This window comes from Elephantulus edwardii, unplaced genomic scaffold (genome assembly GCF_000299155.1).
Source record: "Elephantulus edwardii isolate Elephantulus edwardi_28Jun2011 unplaced genomic scaffold, EleEdw1.0 scaffold00062, whole genome shotgun sequence".
Lineage (NCBI taxonomy): Eukaryota > Metazoa > Chordata > Mammalia > Macroscelidea > Macroscelididae > Elephantulus > Elephantulus edwardii.
Window position 1 is genome coordinate 5,633,710 of NW_006399812.1, and position 12,658 is coordinate 5,646,367.

General features: G+C 37.5%; 1 protein-coding gene across 1 annotated transcript in view; it reads right to left on the reverse strand.

The window, feature by feature from the left end:
* MYCBP2 (MYC binding protein 2, E3 ubiquitin protein ligase) overlaps positions 1-12,658 on the reverse strand; it is a 377,715-nt gene that overhangs the window by 184,470 nt on the left and 180,587 nt on the right. Inside the window, exons 21-22 of the mRNA XM_006887864.1 lie at positions 4,110-4,314; positions 3,058-3,211 (exon numbers count right to left, since the gene is read on the reverse strand). Of these exons, the coding sequence (XP_006887926.1) occupies positions 3,058-3,211; positions 4,110-4,314 (359 nt within the window). The remainder of the gene's footprint in view (positions 1-3,057; positions 3,212-4,109; positions 4,315-12,658) is intronic.

The window sequence follows — 12,658 nt, forward strand, 5'->3', positions numbered from 1 at the left end:
AACAACAACAACAACTTATGGCATATTGCTAGGAGGGGCTATTCCTCAGAGAAAGACATGATGCTGGAAAGGGTAAAAGGTCAGAGAAGGAGGGGAGGACCCTCAACTAGGTGGACCGACATGGTGACTGTTGCAATGGGCTCTTATGTGTCAGAAAGTGTAAGGATGGAGCAGAATAGAAGAAGGTTCAGATTTTTTGTTTCTAGAGTCACTACAAGTCATATTTGACTTGACAAAACCTAACAACAGCATTTAAAGAAGCAGCTATTGGTATTCACTTTTTTTACCATCTGTAGAACTAGTAGAAAGTATATTAGGCAAGACTTGAATTTGACAAACATTTTAATCTGGAATTATCTTATAAGAATAATTTATTGACTTTAAAAGATTGTTTTTAAGTAGAAATACTTAGTTTTCAAGGGAGATCAGGTGATTTAGTGGTAAGGAGTTGCTATGCATCCACTTCCTAAACAACTTGCCTCTGGAAACTCTATGAACTTTGATGCCAACCCAAAGACATGGAGTTCAAATCCACCAGCTGCTTCATGGGAGAAAGATGGGTAATCTCCTCCCATGCAATCTACTGCTTCTGAAAACGCACTGGAGAGTCAGCTATGAGTTGGTTCCAAATCAACTGTATACATAACAACAACAATAATTCAGATTTCTATTTATTGTTTCATCACTTATATTTTTATTAGCATTTCCTCATCTCATTTATAACCATATGGAGATAGGAAACATCCATGGCATACACCCTTCTCCATTTGAACTGGCATACACCCTTCTCCATTTGAACTATGCAGTGTTTCTCTTGCTTTGTTCTGACAAGTGCCTCCTGGTTTCGCATAAGCACAATCAAGTGTTCTGGGATTCCCATTCTTCTCGTAGTCAGCCACAGTTTGTTTTGGTCAACACAGTCAAACGCCTTTGCATAGTCAATGAAACACAGGTAGACATTCCTCTTGCACTGCTTTCAGGCAAGATCGATTTAACAGTAGCTATAAGGTCACTAGTACTACAATTTCTTCTAATCCCAGCCTGTACCTCTCTGGTAGTTCTCTACTGATGTGCTGATTCAGTCATCTTTGGATAATCGTTAGCAGATTCTTGTTTGCATGTGATATTAATGATATTGTTCAATAATTTCCACACTCTGCTGGATCACCTTTCTTTGGAATGGGAGCATATATAGATCTCTTCCAGTTAGTTGGCCAAGTGGTTGTCCTCCACATTTCTAGGCACAACTTAGTGAGCACATCCAGGGCCACATCTGTTTGTTGAAATAAATCAGTTGATATATCATCAATTCCTGGAGCCTTGTTTTTTGCCAGTTCTTTCAGAACAGCTAGCTTGAACTTCTCCCTCATCACCATAGGCTCTTGCTCATACATTGTATCATGAAATTTTTCTAAGTCCACCAATTCATTTTGGTACAATGACTCTGTATATTCTTTCCATCTTCTTCTAATACTTCCTGAATAATTTAATACTCTGGCCAAAGCATCCGTAGTATTGCAACTTGACATTTGAATTTGTTTGTCAGTCCTTGAAGCTTAAGAAATGCTGCACGAGTTCAGCCCCTTTGATTTTCTGACTGAACTGTGGGATGCTGGGCTCTATGAGGAAAAATGTGGCATCAGGATTAGAGGAAGATTCTTCAACAATCTGCGTTATACAGATGACACAGCTCTGCTTGCTGAAACTGAGAAGGACCTGAAGCGCTTGCCACAGAAAGTCAAGGACTAAAGACTTCATTGTGATGGATGAAGAGATTGTTCACAGCTTTAGTTTGCTTGGCTCCACAATCAACACTCTTGGCAGCAGCAGCCAGGAAATTAAAAAGACATACTGCATTGGGAAAGTCTGCTCTCAGAAAACTCTCCAAATTAGTGAAGAACAATGACGTTAATCTGGAAACTAAGGTGTGCCTGATACAGGCCATGGTCTTTGCTATCGCTTGCTATACATCAGAGAGCTGGACAATGACTAGGGATAATAGAAGGAGAATTGATGCCTTTGAGCTGTGATGCTGGAGAAGACCATTGAATATACTACAGACTGCCATGAAAACGAACAGGTTTGGCCTGGAGAAGGTTAAACTAGGCTGCTCTTTGGAGGCAAGGATTCTGAAGCTTCATCTGACATACTCTGGACATGTTGTAAGGAGGGACTAGTCCTCGGAGTCATGCTTGGGAGAATGGAGGGACAGTGCAGGAGCGGAAGACCCTGGATGAGATGGATTGATTTAGTGACTGTGTTAATGGGGTAGGTTTGTCAGAGACAGTAAGATTGGCACAGGATAGAGCAGAATTGAGGACTGTTAATACATAAGGTCACTTTGAGTCACAGATGACTCTATGGCACTTTAACAACAACAACATTTATAATATCCTCTTTTTTCAATCTCTGTAGCACCTACTGCTATATAACATTACCCAGGAGGGGCTAGGGTAGCCTTTTAGAAACAAGTACATTAGTGTTTCTACAATAAAATACATGAATACTCATATGACATAATATCCAGAATAAAATGGTATGGGTTTCTAGTCTACCACTCACTTTTTAATTGTATAACGCCATTATTTACATCATCCTATTAAGATCTTGTGGTACTCTCACTTCCTGTTCACTTTACCTATTCATCCCCTAATCTCTTCTCTCTTTCCTTCCCCTCCTCTGTCTGCATATCACCGTCTGCAATTATTTCTACTGATGGGTAAACCATCCATTATTCTTTATTATTATTATTTTTTAACCTCTCTCTGTCTCTCTCCTCACACCCATTTAATCCCACCAGCCATTGTTCACAACAAAAATGTCTGCTTTCATAAAGATCTAAACCTCAGAAACCCTAAGGGACAATTCCACTTGGGATCAACTTGTTGGCAGTGGGTTTGATTTTATTTGCTGTAAAATTGACTGGAAATAACTATAAAGTGACGCTATGGGTTTAATGAAAAGTTTTCATGTGTGAAAAGTGCTTGTGTATGAATTTTGTGTAACTGTACAAGTTGATAAATTAATTACTACTCTATTTCACACGGAGAAGCTTACCTCCAAATTACATCATACACAGGATCAAGACATACACCAAATCCTTGTAGATCCTCTTGCTCAGAATCATTGAAAGTTTTACAGCTCCCATCCACTTTATTAATTAGAAGACATTTAAATGGAGGAGGTTCTGATATAGAAGCTGGGACCAAGCCTTGGGAAAAATGATAAATATTTAAAACATGAAGTACTGTTTTATATTCACACAAACTCTAAGGTATTTGTATTAATTTGCATTGCAATGAAGATAAAACTGATATTGAAAGACATTGTTGTTATTGTGTGTCTCTGAATCAACTCTAACAGTGACCATATAGGACAGAGTAAAACTGGATCTGGAGCCTCTGGTGTATTGAAACCATTTGAAATCCAGTTAGCAGCTAAGTACTTAACTACTGTGGCATTAAAAGACTTGAAGTGGTGAGGAATCAAATCCCAAGCTCTTTGAATCCAAAACACATGCTCCTAATTCCCACACCACTCTTCTCTAAAATACAGCTAGTCATAGTGTAAGGAGCACAAGCATGGGCTGAATGCTTGGCCTTAATGAAATACCAAAGTGTGAATTATGTTATGTATTGTCTAGTCAAACTCAACTCATAGCTAATCTTCCAATGGATTTTCTGAGGCTGCATTTCATACAGGAGACTGCCCATTTGAAATATATAACATTTCATATAAATCATCCTTTATTAAAACAAACAAACAAATAAACAAACAGAAAGAGTACAGCACTCTCCTCCCTACTACAAAACAGATTTTGATTGGCAAATATATATATATATATATATATATATATATATTTTTTTTTTTTTTGGTACCAGTGTTTATCTTATATATACCTTCCTTTCCAATCTCCTAATTCTTCCATTCTTAGACACAAAGAGATACTTACAGGCTTTCCCCCCTTTCCTTCCCATTTCTTTAAATGGAAAGAAAACAAAGACTAAAAGCCAGTGATCGTATTTCATTTTAAGAAAAAATAAATTATTCATTATAGATAGAGATAAAGGGAATTTTGGGAGATGGAGGTTGTTGATTTTTTGTATTACCTATTATGTGTTTGCTGGCAAAAATCTCTGATGTAGCAAGAACATGAGAATTAATAAGTGCTTCGTCAATTCGTAGGAAAGTCTGGTCCCCGCTTGCACCTATCCAGGTAGCTTTCCGTCCATATTTTGACCCAATGTTTGGCATGGGAGCTGGCTTTGCATTCCAGTATGGCACATCTAAAATTGGTCGGCCCAACTGTCCTTTCTAAAAGATTACATAAAATTATATTAACAAGATTACTGAAATAATCCATAATTTTCACAAAGTTAAAAAAAAAGGACAAAAGCAAACTCTGTGATACATTTTTCTTCTTCATCAATAATTAATAGCTGTTTCTGTTTTTTATGTACATAAGAAGCACTTTATGAAATATCAATTATTTAGAGTAATAAAATAATTTCTACTGCGTCTGGGAATTATCACTTCAATAAATTAAGAAGTATATTATAAAAACACAATTATGAAGTTTAAGTATTTTTCCATGTCATAATTCTTCTGCAAATAGTGACTATCTTTCCTATATAGAAAGGAAAAGTGTGACACATGCATGATATACCAGTAGTTTATTTTTAAAAATCATTTGCATGTATAAGTTGATAATATAAAATTATATTGAGTTCACTCTTGAACACACACCATCTTAGAATACTTGGGTAATAAACCACAACAGGATAACTAATGTTGGAACTGTGAATATACTTTGCAAATTATATATCATTATGACCTTGTATAAGTTATTTCCCTAATTTTTAAGATAAACAGAAGAATCATTATTACATACAGAAAGTATCCAGAAAATATTAACTCATTTAAAAAATAAGATGGTCTAGAGGACAGGATTCTGATCTGTTGTTCATAGGGTTGCTATGACTCATACTCGATGGCACCTACAAACAACAACAACAACAACAACAACAATGTAAGTACATGGTGAAGAGTGATATTAAGAAGCAACAGGTATCTTTGGCTACTCGTAGCACTTGAAAAAGAACAAAAGAATGTTCATTTTGGAACAGTAAATATTTATCCACCCCTGGCTCTGGAATGTTCTTTCTCCATGGCATTCCAGATCCAGAAACCCTCTGAAAATGCAGGATGGGAGAACCCAGGGTTATGTAAAAGTGTGTCAATGATAGGAAACAACAAACAGAAAAAGCCTGAAGAACAGGAAGCCTGATGAGCTGCCAACAGCCTGGTCAAGTGCTGACCCAAGAACCAACTTTTAATTTCAGCCACAAACTATGCCCAGCAATGGTGCTTTGAACTCTGGGCTAAACCAGGAAGATAAAAGCAGCTAGAAGATTTTAAAAAGTAGACAAATATCCAAATGATTATCTTCACACTCATTCAGAGGCTATCCCTATTCCTTGAGAAAAGAACAGAAAAATGTGAACACTGTGCATAATACTCCATAAACTCCACTAAAAACTGTAGTGCTTTCAAGTCTGAACTGCCTCATAACTGACTCCTCCGGCAAGTTATTTTGACAGAAATCTCACAAGTGGAGAGTGAGCATCTTCCTCCTGGTGGAGCTGATTCCAAGTGTCAGAGTGGCTGCCTCTTTGCTACCAAGTTGGGACTGACTTACTATCATAGCTGACCCTCCAGAGGGTTTTCAAAGGTAGAAAAGTGCAAAGGAAGAGATTACTTATTTTTACCAGTGCAGTATCTGTTAACTTTGAAAAGTGTGTGGTATCGGGATTGTAGGAGGACTCATCAACAACTTGCGCTACAGAGATGACACAACTTTGTTTCCTGACACTGAGGAGGACCTGAAGTATTTTCTATAAAAAGTCACAGACTACAGTCTCTAATATGGATTGAAGCTCAACATCAGGAAAACAAAGATTTCCACCACTGGGCTAACTGGCAGTACCATGATAGATGGAGACACGATTGAGATTGTCAACAATATCAGCTTGTTGGCACCAGTAGCTGGGAAATCAAAAGATTAATTGCATTAGGAAAGTCTGCTGTCAGGGCCCTCTCCAGAGGAAGACCTTAGATGATATGGACTGCTGCAGTAACTGGGGTCAGGGGCTGGTGTGCCAGAAGCAGTGAAATTGTTTTAGGATAGAGCATCTGCAGAGCTATGGTCACTATGAGTCACAAGTTACTCAGCAGCACATAACAACTGTGGAAATAAATATCTACACCTTTAATACCAACCAACTAATGAAGATTGCTTCATATGCATGTGAAAGGTGGACAATGAATAACAAAGATAAAAAATTGATGCCTTGAAATGTGCTATTAGCAAAGACTACTGCATATATGATGGACTTCCAAAAGAACAAACAAATCTGTCTTGAGAAAGATGTAGCCATAATGCCCTTAATGGTAAAGATGTGAGCTTTTGTCTCAAATACCTTAGGCATGTGAGGGCAGGCTAGTCTTTGGAGAAGGACATCAAGCTTCGAAAGGTGAAGAGTGAGCAAAAGATAAGATGACCCTCAATAAGATACACTGTTGTAGTTACTCCAACAATGGGCTCAAGCAGAATGGAGACTGTTGGATGCTACAAGGTTTGGATCTATTGTACACAAGGTACTACGAACTGGCTTTGACTCAATAGCTCCAAGACAATATGACAGAAAAAAGATCAGACCTAGGACAGATAATGACCAGCCCTGAGGGATTCAGAGAAGGGTTATAAATAAGCCACGTTTACATTCATAAAAGATCACAACTGAGACTTGAAGGATTAGATGAAAATGATAGTCGTATGATTTCAAACTGCGGCATTCTCATGGTATCTCCACACAGAAAACCAACACAGAGATAAATTAAAGTACATGTGATTCGAACCTCCGCAGGTCAGAGAAAGGAACCAAATTGTGACAAGAGTTCTTGCCACCTGTTTGTCCTCACAAGCATGTACTTGTGGGTGTTGTGAAAAAGAGAGTAGAGGAGTCAAGAAAGCAGAGACAGATCTTCCTACCAAAACCAAAAATCTAATAAAATGAGTTTCAGACAACTCAAAGGTTCAAACCCACCAGCTGCTCAGGGAAAGATGTGCAATCTCCCGTGTGATTTGCTCGCACTAAAAACCAACTGGAGGGTCAGCTATAAGTCTTTACACCTTCAAAGTACTAACAACAGCAAAAAGTTGGGATTTGAGGTTCATAGGACCAGCAAAAGCAATAGAACTTGGAAGGAGTAGAATATTTCTTCTCATCAAATTGGAATGAAATAAAAACAAAAAGAATGACAGCACCTTACATAAACAACACTGTGGAGAAACTGACAGCTTCATATTTAATGAGTAGGGATGTAGAATAAAAGAAAATTGCCAGTATCTTACAAAACTTCATGAATATTTTAACCTTGGATTTGACAATCAAAGTTTTTGGAATTTTCAGAAATGATAAAATTCTAACTATAGATATAGCTATAACTGAAATATAGTATAAGTTACTTAAATGTCCAAGAACAGATTACTGGCTGAATAAAGAATTTACACAGAAGTAAAAAACAATATAGAAAATCTCTGTGGACTGATATGGACTGATTTCACGAATTATATGGAAGAGTTAAGAGCAAAATGCAAAAGAGCGTGTATAATATGCTATCTTTTGAAAAAGCAAGGAGAGGGAGTAATTATGTAGGTATTTGTATAAGGAGGTTTGGTGGCACAGTGTGTGACATACTGCACTGCTAATGAGGGGCAGTGGTTCATATCGACACACTGCTCCAAGGGAGAAGGACAGGCCGTTTCCTTCTGTAAAGATTTACAGCCTCAGAACCCCAACAGAAGGTTGTTATGAGTCAGAATTGACAATGAGCTTGATTTTTGGTGTAACATGTGTGTGTATAGGTGTACTTACTTTGTTGGGTGATGTCAACTCAACAGTGATTTATAGACTTAGTGCTAAGGAGTTGGGCTGCCAACCCAACTGCATGTACCTTGATCCACCAGCTACTCCACAGGAGGAAGATGGGCAGTCTTTTCCCGTGCCAGATACTGCCTCTAAAAACCCACTGGAGGGTCAGCTGTGAGTTGGTTCTGACTTGATGACATTCAACAACAATCATATGACTGGGTAGCACAGCCAACAAGTGTGTCTGAAGCTATTATTTTTATAGGAATACATTTTGCCACAGAGGTGTTAGTTTGTCTGAACCACTGACCTTCCTATTATTTGCAAAGCACTTAACCACTGTATATCAGAGCTCCTTACATGTACACATACACATGAGTACTGGGTGGACTTATGGTTTTTAAAATACATACACATATAGACATACATTAAGTACTTCTAGGGTAGCAAAGACATTCTGTATAAATCAAATCATGAAATACCAATTTGGTACCTAAAAGTCTCTTGACTAAAAAGAATCAAGAGTTCCCAATGATTGACTCTTTAAAAAATGAAATAAAATATGTACAAGTTGAATCTGGAATATCTTATTATACCAGGAAGAGCAAAATTACACACATACCAAAACTATTAGCAGGGACATTACAAGAATCAGTTTGAAATGGTTACCACTGATCAAACTGAGACAAAGCAAGCACTCAAACATTAAGGATAGAATTTAATAAGAAAAAGATAAATCCCCAGAATCAGATTCCATACAAATAAAAAATAGACATGTAGACAACAAACTAACAGAAAAGGTGGGGGTATGGGGTACCTGCTTACAGCAGAAAGAAAACTGCCAAGGAATCTGGAAGATAGCTCACTACCTGGTCAACTGACTAGAAGTGATCCCTATTGTTCCCAATTCCTAAAAAAAGGTGGTTCAATAGAATGTGGAAATAATTGTTCAAAACCATTAATATCACACACAAATAAAACCCTGTTGAAGATGAATTAAAAAAATGGCTCAACAGTAAATCAAGACAGAACTTCCAGAATTTCAAGCTAAATTTAGAAGAGGCAATGGCACAAGGGATATCACTGCTGATGTGAGATGGATATGGTAGAAAGCAGAGAATATCAGAAAGATCTATTCATGTCCTGTTGACTATGCAAAGGCATTTGATTGTGTGGACCATAACAAATTCTAGCTAACACTGAGAATAATGGGAAACCTAGAATAAATATTAATTGTGCTTATGCTAATCTTATACATACACCAAGAACCTGTTGTCCAAACGGAATAAGGGAATACTACATGGCTTGGAGTCAAGAAAGTGTGTGTTAGGGCTGTATTCTATGTGCATACTTATTCAATCTGCATGTTGAACAAATTATTGGCGGAGCTAGAATAAATGAAGAGGAATGTGGCAGCAGGACTGAATTAAGATTCATCAACAACCTGCATAATGCAGATAACACAATCTTGCTTGCAGATAGTGAAGAGAACTTGCAACACTTACTGGCAGATCTTACTACAGAGTTCAAATATGGATTACATCTCAAATATCAATAACTTCACTGTACTTGGATCCACAGTCAGCACCTGTGCTAATAGCAATCAAGAAATTATGACATGTTACACTGGAAAACTCTATTGTCAAGGACCTCTTCAAAGTGCTAAAGAGTAATGACGTCATTTTAAAAAGTAAGGTGCACATGATCCGTGTTTGGTTTTTTCAAATTGCTTCCTGTGCATCTGAAAGCTGGAGAACAAGTAAGAAAGACAGAAGAAGAACTGATGCCTTTGAATTGTTGTGTGGGAGTATTGACTATGAACATACAAATATGTCTTGGACAAACTGCAATGAGAGTGCTCTTTAGAGGCAAGGATGGTGACATTTTGTCTCCCTAACTTTACACATGTTATTAGGAGAGGTTAGGCTTTGGAAAGATGTCATGCTTACAGAGGTGCAGAGTCAATGGAAGGGAAGAAGACCTCAGACAGATGTACTGACACAGTGACTGTATCACTGGGCTCAAACATATCAGAGTTAATGAGGATGACAAAAAACAGGGCAAGGTTCAGATCTGTTATTGAAAGGATTGCTATGAGTTGTAGTCACCTCAACTCCATAGCACCTGCCTAACAACAACAATGCAGTTGTGAGATCAGAGTAGGTAATAAAATGTACATAATCACTTCTTCTTGTTGTCAGTTGTCAATGAGCCAATACTGACTCACAGCAACCCTATGAACAACAGATATGAACCCAGTCCTATCCTGTGTCCTCCTCACAATCTAACACAATCATGCTCATTGCTGTAGTCACCCTGTTAATCCACCTGGTTGAGGTTCTTCCTCTCCCCTTCACTGTCCTTTCACCCTTTTCCAAGAAATAACCTCTCCTAGCAACATGTCCAAAGTATGTGAGATGAAGCTTCATCATTTTTGTCTCCAAAGAGCACCCTTGCTGTACCTTCTCCAAGACACATGCATTTGTTCTTTTGTCAGTCCATGAGATATTCAGCACTCTTCAACACCACAGCTTAAAGGTATCAATTCTTCTGTCCTCCTTATTCATTGTCCAGCTTTCAGATGCATAGCAAATTAAAAAAAAAATCACCTGAATGAGATGCACTAGTCCTCAAACTAACATCAGTGTTCTTTAATAATTTGGAAAAGTTGCTGACTACAGACTTCCCCAGTCCAATTCATCTCCTGAGCTTGCTGACCGCTCAGCAAATACACCAAGTATACTGACTGTTGATCCAATTAAGATGAAGTCGTTGACAGTCTCAATCTATTCTACACCTATCATGATGTTGCCCATTGGTCCAGTTGTGAGGACTTCTGTGTTTTCTTGAGGTTGAGAAGCTATCCATATTGAAGGATGCAATATTTAAACTTCAAGCAAGTGCTTAAAGTCCTACTCCCTTATAGGAAGAAAGGTTGTGTTGTCTGCATGTTATTGATGAGTCTTTCTCCAATCCTGATGCCACATTCTTCTTCACAAAGTCCATCTTCTCAAATAATTCACTTTTCAAACAGACTGAATAGTTGTGGTGACAAGATATAACCTTGATGCATATCTCTCCTAAATTTAAACCAAGCGCTGTTCCCTTTCTCTGTTCATACATTAGCCTCTTGGTCTAGGTATATACTTGGCACAAGTATGTGTTCTGGAATTCTCAATCTTCTCACTGTTAACCATAGTTTGTTATTATCCACATAGTTAATGCTGAAGAACAAATTCAAGCCTCAAAATGCAATACTTAAGAATTCTATGGGAGAAATTTTGAATGATCCAGGAAAGATGAAAAGAAAATGGAGGGAAAACACATAGTCAAGAAGAATTGTCCAACACAGAAATACTTCAGAAATTCCCTTATGTTCAACAGCCAATGGTAATGAAGGAGAAAGTTCAAGCATCACTGAAGGCACTGGCAAAAAAAATAAGGTCCCAAGAATCAAGGGAATACCAATAGACATGTTTCAAAGTGACAGATGCTGTCCCTAGACTTGCTCACCAGTCTATGCCAGGAAATCTGGAGGACAGTTACCTGGCCAAATAAATGGAAGAGATCCTTGTTTGTTCTCATTCCCAAGAAAGGTGATCCAACAGGATGTGGAAATTATCAAACAATATCATTACTATTACATGCAAGCAAAAATACTGCCGAAAATAGTTAAAAAACAACTAGTACAATACATAGATAGGAAACTGCTATATGTCCAAGTTAGATTTAGAAGAGGCCGTGGCAACATGGAGATCATTACTGATGTTAGATGAATCCTGGCTGAAAGCAAGGAATACCAGAATAATGTCAATTTGTACATTACTGACATACTCACTTAGGAGTAGATAAATACCTTCTGCCTCTAGATGTGCTACTCTAAGATAGAGGAAAATATTAGTTATGTAAAATAATCCTAATTTGAAAGCCTTTATCAGATAAACCTAATTCGAGATATGTTATTTATACATACTCATTATTTTCGGGAGCTCTGGTTGTCTAGTGGTAAGGAGTCGTGCTATCAACTCCAAAGACAGGTGGTTTGAATCTCCAGCTGTTGTGTGGGAGAAAGAAGTGCAATCTCTTCTCATGCTATATAACCTAGGAAACCCAATGGAAGGTCAGCTATGAGTCAGGTCCAATGTGACAGTACACAACAACAAATTATTTTAAAATATTAATGTCAGAAGAGACAAGAAAAACTTGAGAAAATCTTACAGTTTAAAGGATACTAAGTCTGTAGCTTGTTATGCTGCTAACTAATAGATCACACTTCTCCAGTAATCTGAATACACCTACAGCTCCCAGATAGAAAGATGGTTAGTCTTTCCCATTTAGATTTACAGCCTTAAAATCCCTATGGAGGGTAAGTAAGAGTTGGAACCAACTCCCTGGTAAGGAGTTTTAGCTCTTTCTGAAGGCAATATGACTATGAAAAAGAAAATTGTTCAAGTGCAAATTCAAACTGGAAGTGAAGAAAATTAAGTCCTTCACTTTCAAAATATGAACCTACAAGTATACTACTTGAATTTAGTGTTCAAGCCAAGAAATAATTTTATGCACTAGAAACTAATAAGTGAAGACCAAGTGAATTACAGTAAATAAGTCAAGAACATCACACATGATTAAAATCAAAGCATAAAATGGAAAGAACAAAAGGAAAACACCAAATGACCACAATGAATTCTAGAATAGCCTCTAACTCTTGCTTTAAAACAAAAAGAAAC